Source organism: Chiloscyllium plagiosum, unplaced genomic scaffold (assembly GCF_037043375.1).
Source record: "Chiloscyllium plagiosum isolate Xiang-an unplaced genomic scaffold, Cpla_swu_hap1 HiC_scaffold_3, whole genome shotgun sequence".
In the NCBI taxonomy this organism is placed as follows: domain Eukaryota; kingdom Metazoa; phylum Chordata; class Chondrichthyes; order Orectolobiformes; family Hemiscylliidae; genus Chiloscyllium; species Chiloscyllium plagiosum.
In genome coordinates this window covers 55,867,802-55,880,225 of record NW_028270141.1, presented here as the reverse complement: position 1 = coordinate 55,880,225, position 12,424 = coordinate 55,867,802, and the positions used below count along the sequence as shown (strand labels likewise).

Sequence of the window (12,424 nt, the reverse complement as noted above, 5' to 3'; positions counted from 1 at the left end):
GGCACAGGCCCTTCTTCAGGAATGAGCAGAGAGTGTTCAGCAGGAGAAGATAAAAGGTAGGGAGGAGGGACTTGGAGGAGGGGCGTTGGAAATGTGATAGGTGGAAAGAGGTCAAGGTGAGGGTGATAGGTCTGAGTAGGATGGAGGCGGAGAGGTCAAGAAGAAGACTGCAGGTCAGGAAGGCGGTGCCGGGCTGGAGGGATTCGGCTGAGACAAGGTGGGGGGAGGGGGGATGAAGAAACTGGTGAAGTCCAAGTTCATCCCCTGTGGTTGGAGGGTTCCCAGTCGGAAGATAAGACGCTCCTCCTCCGACCGTCGCGTTGTTGTGGTTTGGCGGTGGATGAGTCCAATGACCTGCATATCCTCGGTGGAGTGGGAGGGGGAGTTGAAATGCTGTGCTACAGGGTGGTTGGGTTGGTTCGTCCGGGTGGCCCAGAGGTGCTCTCTGAATCGCTCCGCAAGTAGGCGGCCTGTCTCCCCAATATAGAGGAGGCCACACCGGCTGCAGCGGATGCAGTAGATGATGTGGGTGGAGGTGCAGGTGAATCTGTGGCGGATATGGAAGTTTCCTTTGGGGCCTTGGAGAGAAGTGAGGGGGGAGGTGTGGGCGCAAGTGTTGCACCTCCTGCGGTTGCAAGGGAAGGTGCCGGGAGTGGAGGTTGGGTCGGTGGGGGGTGTGGATCTGACAAGGGAGTCGCGGAGGGAGTGGTCTCTACGGAAAGCTGATAGGGGAGGGGAGGGAAATATATCCTTGGTGCTGGGGTCTGTTTGGAGGTGGCGGAAGTGACGGCGGATGATGCGCTGTACATGGAGATTGGTGGGGTGGTAGGTGAGGACCAGTGGGGTTCTGTCCTGGTGGCGGTTGGAGGGGCAGGGCTCAAGGGCGGAGGAGCGGGAAGTGGAGGAGATGCGGTGGAGGGCACCGTCGACCACGTCGGGGGGGAAATTGCGGTCCTTGAAGAAGGAGGCCATCTGTGTTGTACGTATTCTGATCTGATAATACTCAACCTAATTTTCCTGCCTTCGGCCCATAGCACTCAATTCCCTTACTGATCAAAAATATGTCTACCTTTGTTTAGAAAATACTGAACAGCACAGACAAAATAACTCCCTGCAGTAAAGAATTCCATAGATTCACTCAGATGAAATTCCACGCTATCTCTGTCTTTAGTGGGTGACCCCTTACTCTGAGATTGTGCCCTTTGATCCTCGACTTTCTCATGAAGAAAAGAAAATCTTCTCAGCATTTACTGTATTAAGCCTCCTAAGAATACTGCATATTTCATTTAGGTCACTTCTCATAGAACATATTGTACAGAATATATTTGAATGAATATGGACTTCATCTACTCTACCTCTGCTCATAGGCAAAGCTGTCCATAAGGCCATAAGTACTGGGAACACGAATAGGTAACACAGCACTTTGAACCTGCCCGGCCATTTAGTACAATCATGACTGAACTCATCTTGTCTTCAACTCCACTCCATGCCTGTGATCAACCGAGTGAAACTTCCCTGTGCTGCCCCCAATGCCAATGTATCTTTTATAAGGGTACCAAAACTGTTCACTATATTCTTGATATGGTCTGTCTAGTGCCTTATTTTGTTTTAGCAAGATTTCCCCATTATTGTAACAGTTGCCTGTAAAATAGATGGCAACATTCCATTTGCCTATAGGATTATGATTTTGCGCCAGGAGCACCCCCACCCCTCTGTGCTGCGGATTTCTTCAGTTTTTAATCCTACAACAGCTTCTTCCCTGCTGTATTCAGACTTTTAGTCTCTCTCGCGGCACTTTCTCTGTGGCTGTAATATCATATTCTGCACTCTGTTTTGCTACCCTGATGCATTTTGTACAGTACAATCCACCTGCATAACATGCAAAACAATACATTTCACCATATTTCGGCACATATGATGGCAATACAATCAGAGCGTTTACAGCACAGAAACAAACCCTTCGGTCCAACTCGTCCATGCCAACCAGATATTCGAAATTAATTTGCCAGCATTTGGGCCATATCCCTCTAAAACCATCTTAATTACATATCTATCTATATGCCTTATAAATACTGTAATTATACCAGCCTCCACCACCTCCCCTGGCAGCTCATTCTATACATGCACTATCCTCTGCATAAAGTAATTGCTCCTTAGATCCCTTTGAAATCTTTCCCCTCTCACCTTAAACCTATGCTCTCTAGTTCTGGACTCCCCCATCCCGGGGAAAAAAAACTTATCTATTTATCCTATCCATGCCCCTTCTGATTTTATGAAACTCCATAAGGTGACCCCTCAGCCTCCAGTGCTCCAGTCTATTTAGCTCAAACCTTCTAACCCTGGCAACGTCCTGTACAGCCACATGATCTTCTAACTCCGTTACTCAATGGACTGACCAATAAAGGCAAGCATACCAAACATCATCGTCACTGTCCTCTTTACCTAGGACTCTACTTTCAAGGAACTATGAACCTGTACTCAAAGGCCTCTTTGTTCAGCAACACATCCCAGTACCTTACTATTAATCAATCTCTTTAAATAACAGTTCTTCTATTCACCCTGCCAAAGTACAAAACCTTACATTTTTACACCATGTGTTGACCTTTTGTTCCAAATGCTCCATGCATTCAAGTACAGAGCTGTAATTTCTAACTGGCCCTTGATCTCATCTTTTAGACTTTAATGCACTCCACAAGAAAGAACTAAAATGCAACTTTCCTTAACTTCAAAGTTTTGGTGAAAATTTCCACATCATTACCATTCTAATCCTGAAGTGCCAAATATTGCTGGGACATCCAATGGGAATTTGGCAAGTAAAACAAAAAGCAAGGAACAACAAGTACACAAGAGTCTGAGGGAAAAAGAACATCTATATAGCACTTTGTGACCTTATGATATGCCAAAATGCTTCACAATCACATATATTTTTGAAGTGCAGTTATTGTTGCAATGTAGGGAAAGATTAGTACAAAGTTATTCATAAAACTCTTCCATAAACAACATCACAAGATTTACATATGAGGTACACAATACTGGGTAAATATTAATCAGGACATTGGCAGGACTCAACTGCTATACTTGAATTAGGGACATGAGGTCTCTAACATTTGCTGCAGTTTAAAGTGTCTTCTGATAGTTTTATTACAAAGAAAATCAACTGTGCGAGTTCATTATAGGTTTTTGATTTTTAAAAAGACAGATTTTTTTTCAAAAACAAAAAGTTATATGTGCCAAATTTACTTACGTCTTCATCTGTCCTTTTATCCCAGCATCATTATACCAGAAACCTGACAGGTTAGAGCTGAAGAATGCACTGCTAGGTTGCTTTGTAATTGCATCACGTTTGGTTTGTGAAGACAGTCCACTAATAGATGGGGAATCTTTGACAACTGATGAAAAGGATAAACAGGTAGGAGTACATGCACCTTGCACACCTGCACGTTCTGTAGTGTGATGGGCATTAATTAGTTCAGGTTTGACTGCATCATTTCTATCAGACACAGCATCATCATCAGCTTCATAATAACCATTTTCTATCATTTCTTGTTCTTCATCCTCCTCTGCTTGTATAAGAGTGACAAGGCCAATAGTTGCCTTTTGAGGGCTTGAGGGACAGCTGCCACCACCAACAGGACTAGTATCAGAAAGGTCTGTGCTGCTTCTAGATCCAAAATAATTCTCCACTAATCCTTGTTTCACAATGTCAGTGCTGCTGGTAGCTGAAAGATTTGGGTGCATTCTATCATCTGTTTCCTCCAATGCTGGAATTTCAAACATGTGAATTATATTTAAATGTTGTTCTGGATGCAATTCTGCAACTACACTTTGGCTAATCTGTGCCTCATCCGATGTTCCACATCTTGGCTCATCAAGGTAAATCACTTCAGAATTCAGTTTAATTATATGTTCGGTGGATGCTTTTTCTAAACTGAAATCTTCATAAGAATCTTGAAGTTCTCTAAAATCATTAAAGCAAGCAATATTTTGCTGTGGATTGCTGCTACCTTCTTGACTGACAATGCAGTGATCAAACATTTGCTCAGGAAATTTAGAAGAATGATGAGTTTGATATAGAGTCCCTGAACCATCAACGAACACAACACTTTCTTCTTGCACTACAATACTGGATGTTTTATTTTCAAATTTTAGCTCATCTGGTACGGCAGTTGATTCTATCTTGGGCTGTTCATCGCTAATTTGTTGCACAAGATTGGTTGCAACTTTTAAGCTTTCATCAACTTGCTGTTCATGATCATCATCTGAAGGCAGAGAGTTTATAGAAGTTAAAGATGACTGTATTTCACTTACAGCACTTGTACTCTCTGTACATCTGCCTTCCACCATATTCTTTGAACTTAATTCTGGTTTTAGTAGTAGCTGCATGAAAGGCTTTTCACTGAGAACAGAAGTCTTCTCCAATACTGGCTCAGTAGCTAAGTCTGGATCCAAGTGGACAGCAAAAGAACTGGGCTCACTTTCGATACCAGAATCTGAAACTCTGGACGATGAGCAGGTGACATAAACGTCCGGCAATTTAACAGCATCTCCACTTGTAACCAAATTAAACCCCTTTGTACATACATTCGACTGTGTACTATCGGACGCAGGAGAGTGTAGTACATTTTCTTCCAATTGCAAATAATTGTTTTTAGAATCCAGATGTTGTGGCTCAGCAGATTGATAAGGCCCTTGGTCATCTTTAACAGGAAATTTGGATGCCATAATGACTGTTACTTTCTCCCCTTCATAAGTACATTTACTTCTTGGTTTGACTTCAATATGTTTGATATTTGATATACCTGAGTTTGATGTCATTTGTCGACTACTCAATCTATCAAATTTAGTAGAGTCTGAACACTCAGTTGGATTCCCAGGACCTGCCTGGAACAAGCTTGATGATGCAAATGTGCCAGGTTCCATTTTATGACAATTAATGCTATCACCAAATTTATTGAGACTTTTAGCTTTTGGAGTCTCTACATTTTCTTCCATACTTGACAGAAGAGGTATTAGCTCTTTATGTTGACACAGTAGCTTAGAATCAGCCATTGCCTCATTACCATCTCTTGTGGTTGTGGGAACCTGCCCACCTTTTGGACAGATTGGAAGCCCACCCTCAGATTTACTGATCTCTCCCAAGTTTGAATTCTTCAAGCATTTGTAACCAACCAGTACGACAGAGTCCTTAGAGTTTTGCTTCATCAATTTTTTGTTACTTTCAGACTTAATTGTCTTCTTAAGTTTTGTTGCTTTTACTTTTGGTTTGCTGTGCTCTTCAGCTTTCGCCTTGTGCTGCTTCATCTGTGGCTTTTCATTTTCATTATGTTTCACACTGTGGATGCTTGCTGGCTTTGCTTTAAAATCAGGACTAGAGAAGTTTGAAGTGTTAGATTCTTTTGAGTCAGATTTTTCAAATTTGGCAGAAAAGGATGATCTTCTTACATTCTGAACCCCACTCCAGGGAACATCCAAGTCTTAAAGAAACAAAATAGTACATATTTGTGAACAGGCAGAGAACTTAAGAAAAGATGAAATAAAAATATTTGAGACTAATTAAGAAAAATGAGAGCGAAATTTCAAGTAGGGAATAAATGTATTTCGACATTTAAGGCATTAACATTTTGCTTGTATCATGTGTGCTGTCAGAAACAATTTAGTAATAAGCAGCAATTCTTTGTTAGGTCTGTTTACACATTTTGTACAAGTTTTTTAAAAATATGCAGTTGCCACATGGTCACTGTTCTACATAAAATTTTGATCTTCCCACATCTAGCCAGTTTTTACATCTTTTCCATTTTCCTATTATTCTGAATTGCATGAAGTAGAGGTTCAATGAATGGGCAGGAAGTTCATTAGTCTCTTGGATTCATTATCTCAACCTTTCATCACAACACCTAACTGAAAGAATCAACTGACGCTACAGCTTTGCTCAGTTGGAATAGATCTCAACTAAGAAAACAGTGCATTTACCTTCTATGCATCTCATCAGCAAGACTACCTATAGGGTAGTCATCCCTTTTCTGACATTAACAATTTATGGTATTATTTGTCTGTTGAGCGGAGTTAGTAAATTCCTAAAATTAAATAAAATCTATTTTTATAAATTCAATATTACAACTTATGATTCAGACAATAAATAAAATTTACAATGAGAAAGTTCAATATTCATTCTATGTAATATATTTGCCAGCAATTAGATAATTTTTAGATTCCAGTGCAAGTCACAAAACTTGAAAGAATATACGTTTTAATTTTAGGCTTCAAATTCTTCAGCTTTTTAGAAGCTCTCTTTTCAGAATTGAGAAATTATGCTTCAAGAGATTAATTAATTTTTGTCCATTTCAAAGGTAAAATAATATTTGAGCAAATGGCTACATTCTGATGCTGTAAAACTGAAATAATGTGCTGAAAATTAAGCCTCACAATACTGTATTTTTCATGGTCGTGGTCATGTAGTCTCTAATGCTATACAGCTTGAGTATCTTAATAATTTGCTTTGTATTTTCAGACCAAGGAAGGAACTAAAGCACTTAGGAGCCAGGCAGCTAAAGGCACAGGCATCAATAGAGGAACAATAACTTTGATGCATCAGAGGTAAGAATCAAAGATGTGCACTTTATTGAAGGATTTTGTGGCTAGAAGAAACCACAAAGGAAAGGAGGGACAAAGTCTTGCAGGGGTTTAAAAATAAGAATGAGAATCTTAAAATCGATAAAAGCCATAAATCTGCAGACGCTGCAAATCAAAAACAAAACCAGAAATTGCTGGAAAAGTTCAGTGAGTCTGGCAGCATCTGTGGAGAGAAATCAGAGTTGCATTCCAGGTCTAGTGACCCTTCTTCAGAAGAAGGGCATCAGCACTCAGCCAACTTTGATTACTCTCCACAAATGCTGCCAGATCTACTGAGCTTTGCCAGCAATTTCTGGTTTTGGATCTTAAAATTGATGTTTTGCTTGAATGGGAGTTAACATAGGTCAGCAGGCAGGAAAATAAAGGGTGAATTGGATTTTGGGGGAGTAAGGACATAGAGTCTTAGAGATATACAGTACAGAAACAGACCCTTTAGTCCAACTCGTCCATGTTGACAAGATATCCTAAATAAATCTAGTCCCATTTGCCAGCATTTGGCCCACATCTCAAAACCCTTCCTATTCATATACCCATCCAGATGTCTTCTAAATGTTGTAATTGTACCAGCCTCCACCATCTTCTGGCCACTCATTTCATATACACCCCACCCTCTGCATGAAAAAATTGCCACTTAGATCCTTTTTAAATCTTTCCACTTTCACCTTGAAACTATGCCCTCTCGTTCTGGACTCCCCCAATCTGGGTAAAAGACCTTGTCTATTTGTCCTAACCCACCCCTCATGACTTTATAAATCTTCATAAGGTCACCCCTCAGCTTTCATACTCCAGGAAAAATAGTCCCAGCTCATTCACCTCAAACCCTCCAACCTTGGCAACATCCTTGTAAATTTTTTCTGAACCCTTCCAAGTCTTTCCTCTATCATGGAGATGTGAATTGCACACAATACTCCAAAAAGGGCTTAACCAATGTCCTGTACAGCTGCAACATGACCTCCCAATCCCTATATCCAATGCACTGACCAATAAGCAAACCAATTGCCTTCTTCACTATCCTATCTACCTGCAACTCCACTTTCAAGGAACTATGAACCTGCACACCTTACCATTAAGTGTATAAGTCCTATCCTGATTTGCTTTTCCAAAAACAGCACTTCATATTTATCTAAATTAAACTCCATCTTCATCCCATTGCCTCATTCAATCAAGATCCAGTTGTACTGTGAGGTGACCTTTTTCACTGTTTGCTACACGTCCAATTTTAGTATCATCTGGAAACTTACTAACATACCTCATATGTTCATATCCAAGTCATTTATATAAATGACAGAAAGCAGTGGACCTAGCACCGGTCGTTGTGGAACACATTGGTCACAGGCCTCCAGTCTGAAAAGCAATCCTCCTCCAACACCCTCTGTCTTCTACCTTCGAGACAGTTCTGTGTCCAAATGGCTAGTTCTCCCTCTATTCTGTGTGATCTAACCTTGCTAACCAGTCTACCACGAAGAACCTTGGGCAGAGTTTTCAATTGTCTTAGGTTGGCTGGAATAGAATATGGGGGGATGAACAAGACGACAACAAAATGTTCAAATATAGAGGTAATAAATGTAAAGATGAGAGTTTAAGTAACAGTTGGGCTGAGTTGGAGTCAGAATTGGATAATGTTATGGATATAGAAATGGGTTGTCCTACATGATGGTACAGACATGTGGTTTGATGCTCAACTCAGGGTCAAACATAAAACCATGACTGTGAATGGTGTAGACTTTGAAGAGTCCGAGTAGGGATAATGACAAGGTAGGTGAACAGACAAAAATTTGACAAATGAAGTGTAGTGTGAAATAATGTGATTTTGTTCACGTTGGCAACACGAATGAACAAACAATATATAATTTAAGTGGAGAGAGATGTCTGAATTCTGTGGTATTAAGGGACCTGGGAGTTCTGTTATGTGAATCACAGTTCATTAATATGTTGATTCAGCAAGTGAAAAGGAATGCAAATGCAAAAGTGTTCTTGCAAAAGGAATGAGCTATAAACATAGACGCCTTGCTACAATTGTACAAAGTGTTGGTGAGACCACATTTGGCAAAATGTTTACAACATGGTCTTCTTACTTGAGAAAACATATAATTGCATTAGAAGCAGTATGGAGAATCTCCATATAAACATATGAAGTAGGACCAGAAGACAACCATTTGGTTTCTCGAGCTTGCTGCACCATTCAATGATTTGGGTTCCGAATTCCAAATTCCCATCTACAACCTCTACAATCCTCTAATCCATCCCCCACCGAACAGGAGTTGATCCATCACTGTCATAAAAATAGTTAATGATCCTGTTTCCACTTAAATGATTCCTGGAATGAAGGGGTTGTTGTATGAGCAAAGTAGGACAGTTTGGTCCGGAACCAATGAAGCTTAAAAGAACCAGAATTGATAAGTATGTACCGGTCAGACAGGGAAGAAGTTGTAGAGTAAGGGAGCCATGTTTACTTAGGAAGTTCAACCTCTTGTCAAGAGGAAGAAAAAGGCTTATGTTAGGATGAGATGTGGTGGCTCAGTTACGGTGCTTGACAGTTACATGTTAGCCACTAAATCCTAAATAGAGGGATAAGAGGAGCTAGGAGGGGATATGAGAAGTCTTTGGTAGATAGGATCAAGGAAAACCCTAAGGCTTTCCATAGGTATATCAGGAATAAAACAATGACTAGAGGAAGATTAGGGCCAATCAAGCATAGTATTGGGAGGTTGTGCGTGGAGTCAGAGAAGACAGGAGAAGCGCTAAGTGAATATGTTTCATCAGTATTCACACTAGAAAAAGACAATGTTGTCAAGGAGAATATTAACAGGCTACTAGACTCTGTGGGATTGAGGTTCACAAGGAGGAGGTGTTAGCAATTATGGAAAGTGTGAAAATAGATAAGTCCCCTGGACCAAATGGGATTTATCCTAGGAATCTCTGGGAAGCCAGGCAGGAGATTCCTGATCTTTTGGCTTTGATCTTTATGTTGTCATTGTCTACAGGAATAGTGCCAGAAGACTGGAGGATAGCAAATGTTGTTCCCTTGTTCTAGAAGGGGAGTCGGGACAACCCTGGAAATTATAGACCAGTGAGCCTTACTTTAGTTGTGAGTAAAGTGTTGGAAAGGGTTATCATTACTAATGAAAGGCGTTTGCCCAAAACATCGATTTTCCTGCTCCTCGGATGCTGCCTGATATGCTGTGCTTTGCCTGCACTACTCGAATCTTGACTCTCATCTGCAGTACCCACTTTCCCCTAACTGTTTTGTGAAGGGTAGGTCGTGCTTCACAAACCTTATTGAGTTCTTTGAGAAGGTGACCAAACAGGTGGATGAAGGTAAAGCAGATGATGTGGTGTAAATGGATTTCAGTAAGGCCTTTCATAAGTTCCCCATTGTAGGCTATTGCACAAAATATAGAGGAATGGGACTGAGAGAAGACAGAGGATGGTGTTTAATGGGAAATATTCATCCTGGAGTTCAGTTACTAGTGGTGTACCACAAGCAGCTGTTTTGGGTCCACTGCTGTTAGTCATTTTTATAAATGATCTGGATAAGGGCAAAGAAGGATGGGTTAGTAAATTTGCAGATGACATTAAGGTTGGTAGAGTTGTGAATAGTGACGAAGGATGTTGCAGGTTACAGAGGTACATGGATAAGCTGCAGAGCTGGACTAAGAGGTGGCAAATGGAGTTTAATCTGAAAACATGTGAGGTGATTCACTTTGGAAGGATTGGGCCAACAGTAAGATTCTTGGTAGCATAGATAAGCAGAGAGATCTCGGTGTGCAGGTACATGGATTCCTGAAAGTTGCCACCCAGGTTGATAAGGTTGTTAAAAAGGCATATGGTGTGTTAGCTCTTATTGGTAGAGGAATTGAGTTTCACAACCACGAGGTCATGCTGCAGCTGTAAAAAAACTCTAGTGTGGTTGCACTTGGGAGTATTGTGTACAGTTCTTCAGGAAGAATGTGGAAGCTTTGGAAAGAATTCAGAGGAGTTCAACCAGGATATTGCCTGGAATGGAGTAAAGATCTTACGAGGAAAGGCTGAGGGACTTGAGGTTGTTTTCGTTAGAGAAAAGAAGATTGAGAGGTGACTTAAGTGAGACATATGAGATAATCAGAGGGTTATATAGAGTGGACAGTGAGAGCCTTTTTCCTTGGATGGCAATGGCTAGCATGAGGGGACATAGTTTTAAATTGAGGGATGATAGATATAGGACAAATGTCAGAGGTCGTTTCTTTATTCAGAGAGTAGTAGGGCCATGGAATGCACTGCCTGCAACAGTGGTAGACACACCAACTTTCAGGGCATTTAACCGACCGTTGGATAGGCATGTGGATAAGAATGGAATACTGTAGGTTAGATGGGCTTAGATTGAATTCACAGATTGGCACAACATTAAGGACTGAAGGGTCTGTACTGTGCATAATTTAACAACTTTTAAAATGTAAAGGGGATTTGACAGGGTGAATTCTGGGACGATGTCTCTCCTTGTAGGAGGGACTAGAATGTGGTGACACAGTTTAAAAACGAGAGGTCTTCATTTAAAATGGAAATGAGGATTTTTTTTTCCTTCTGGGAGTCTTAGTCTATACAATACTCGATCCCAATTTGCAATGGAGGCAGGATCACTAAATATACTTAAGGTCAAGTTAAATATATTCTTGAATTACAAGGGATTCAAATGACATTGGAGGGAGAAAGAGAGGTAGAATTGAGGCCACAATCAGATTTGATGTTTTCAACAGCAAAGCAGCTCTTATTCATATGCTCAAACAGTTGCCAGGAGAGGCACAAAGACATTAACAAGCTGTTTGCAGCAGGGTAGACAGACAATGGTCTCACTTTTAGCAATATTTAATTCAAAGAAATTTCTGTTCTGCTGGATGTCAGACAAGCAATTTGATAACTTGGTTATAGTAGATGAATTAAGTTGAGGACGGTGATGAAAAGCTGGATGTTGTTGATGCATGTGCGAACATACTGGCAATATGCTATTCAATAACACTGCTGAGTATCACCACTCAACTGAAAATTTGGATCGATCCTTCACATAATAGTAGAAAGAGAAGTTACTGAAAGTGATATTCTGACCATGGTTAGATAGATGAAAATTAAAACAGGGGATGCAAACCAATGTTCTGAAGCATTGGAAAACAATGCAGCCAACAGAACTGAACTGAAACTTATATTTTTTTTACCTTCTGGAACAGAATCCAGATATCGATCCTCAAAGATAATGGGCAGTGAGCTGAAGTCTCCATCTAATTCCACACATTCCACAGGAAGAGAAGGAAGAGAACTGAAATAGGTAGAATTCTTTACAGCTGCAGCCATCTGTGCGTGACTTTGTGCACTGAAAAGTAGCCAACAAATTTATACGTTAAAGTGCAAAAAGCCACAAATTTTCAAGTCATTGAAAAAGCAATTTTTGTTTGGTTATCAAAGTCTGCATATTTGGCAAACATAATGTTCAAATCACTTTGTGAAACAGTGCTGTACTACATGCAAAGTAGTTCTGTGTCTTTACAATATAGTTACTCATCTCCAAAGTTTAATCAGTTCCAGTTTTAAAATTAAGTCTTAATCATATAAATAGCAATGTTACCAAGTCACCAAGAATTTCTATAAAATTAATACAAAAAATAAATAAAATGTTTCACTACCTTTATTTAAATTCTGAAGATGGCTTAAATCAATATACTTCAATGTCATGTAATAACAAATATAAAATCTTAAGTAATTTTTATGACTAAAAGCTCCTTTAACAAGCCAACATAGACACATGGATCAAATTGTAATTTGTACT

General features: G+C 40.2%; 1 protein-coding gene across 4 annotated transcripts in view; it reads right to left on the bottom strand.

The window, feature by feature from the left end:
- fam135a (family with sequence similarity 135 member A) overlaps positions 1–12,424 on the bottom strand; it is a 318,933-nt gene that overhangs the window by 95,403 nt on the left and 211,106 nt on the right. For all 4 annotated transcript variants that reach the window (XM_043681723.2, XM_043681738.2, XM_043681746.2 and 1 more), the window contains 2 exons: positions 11,817–11,971; positions 3,245–5,474 (listed from right to left, as the gene is read on the bottom strand). In XM_043681723.2, coding sequence (XP_043537658.2) covers positions 3,245–5,474; positions 11,817–11,971 — 2,385 coding nt within the window. The remainder of the gene's footprint in view (positions 1–3,244; positions 5,475–11,816; positions 11,972–12,424) is intronic.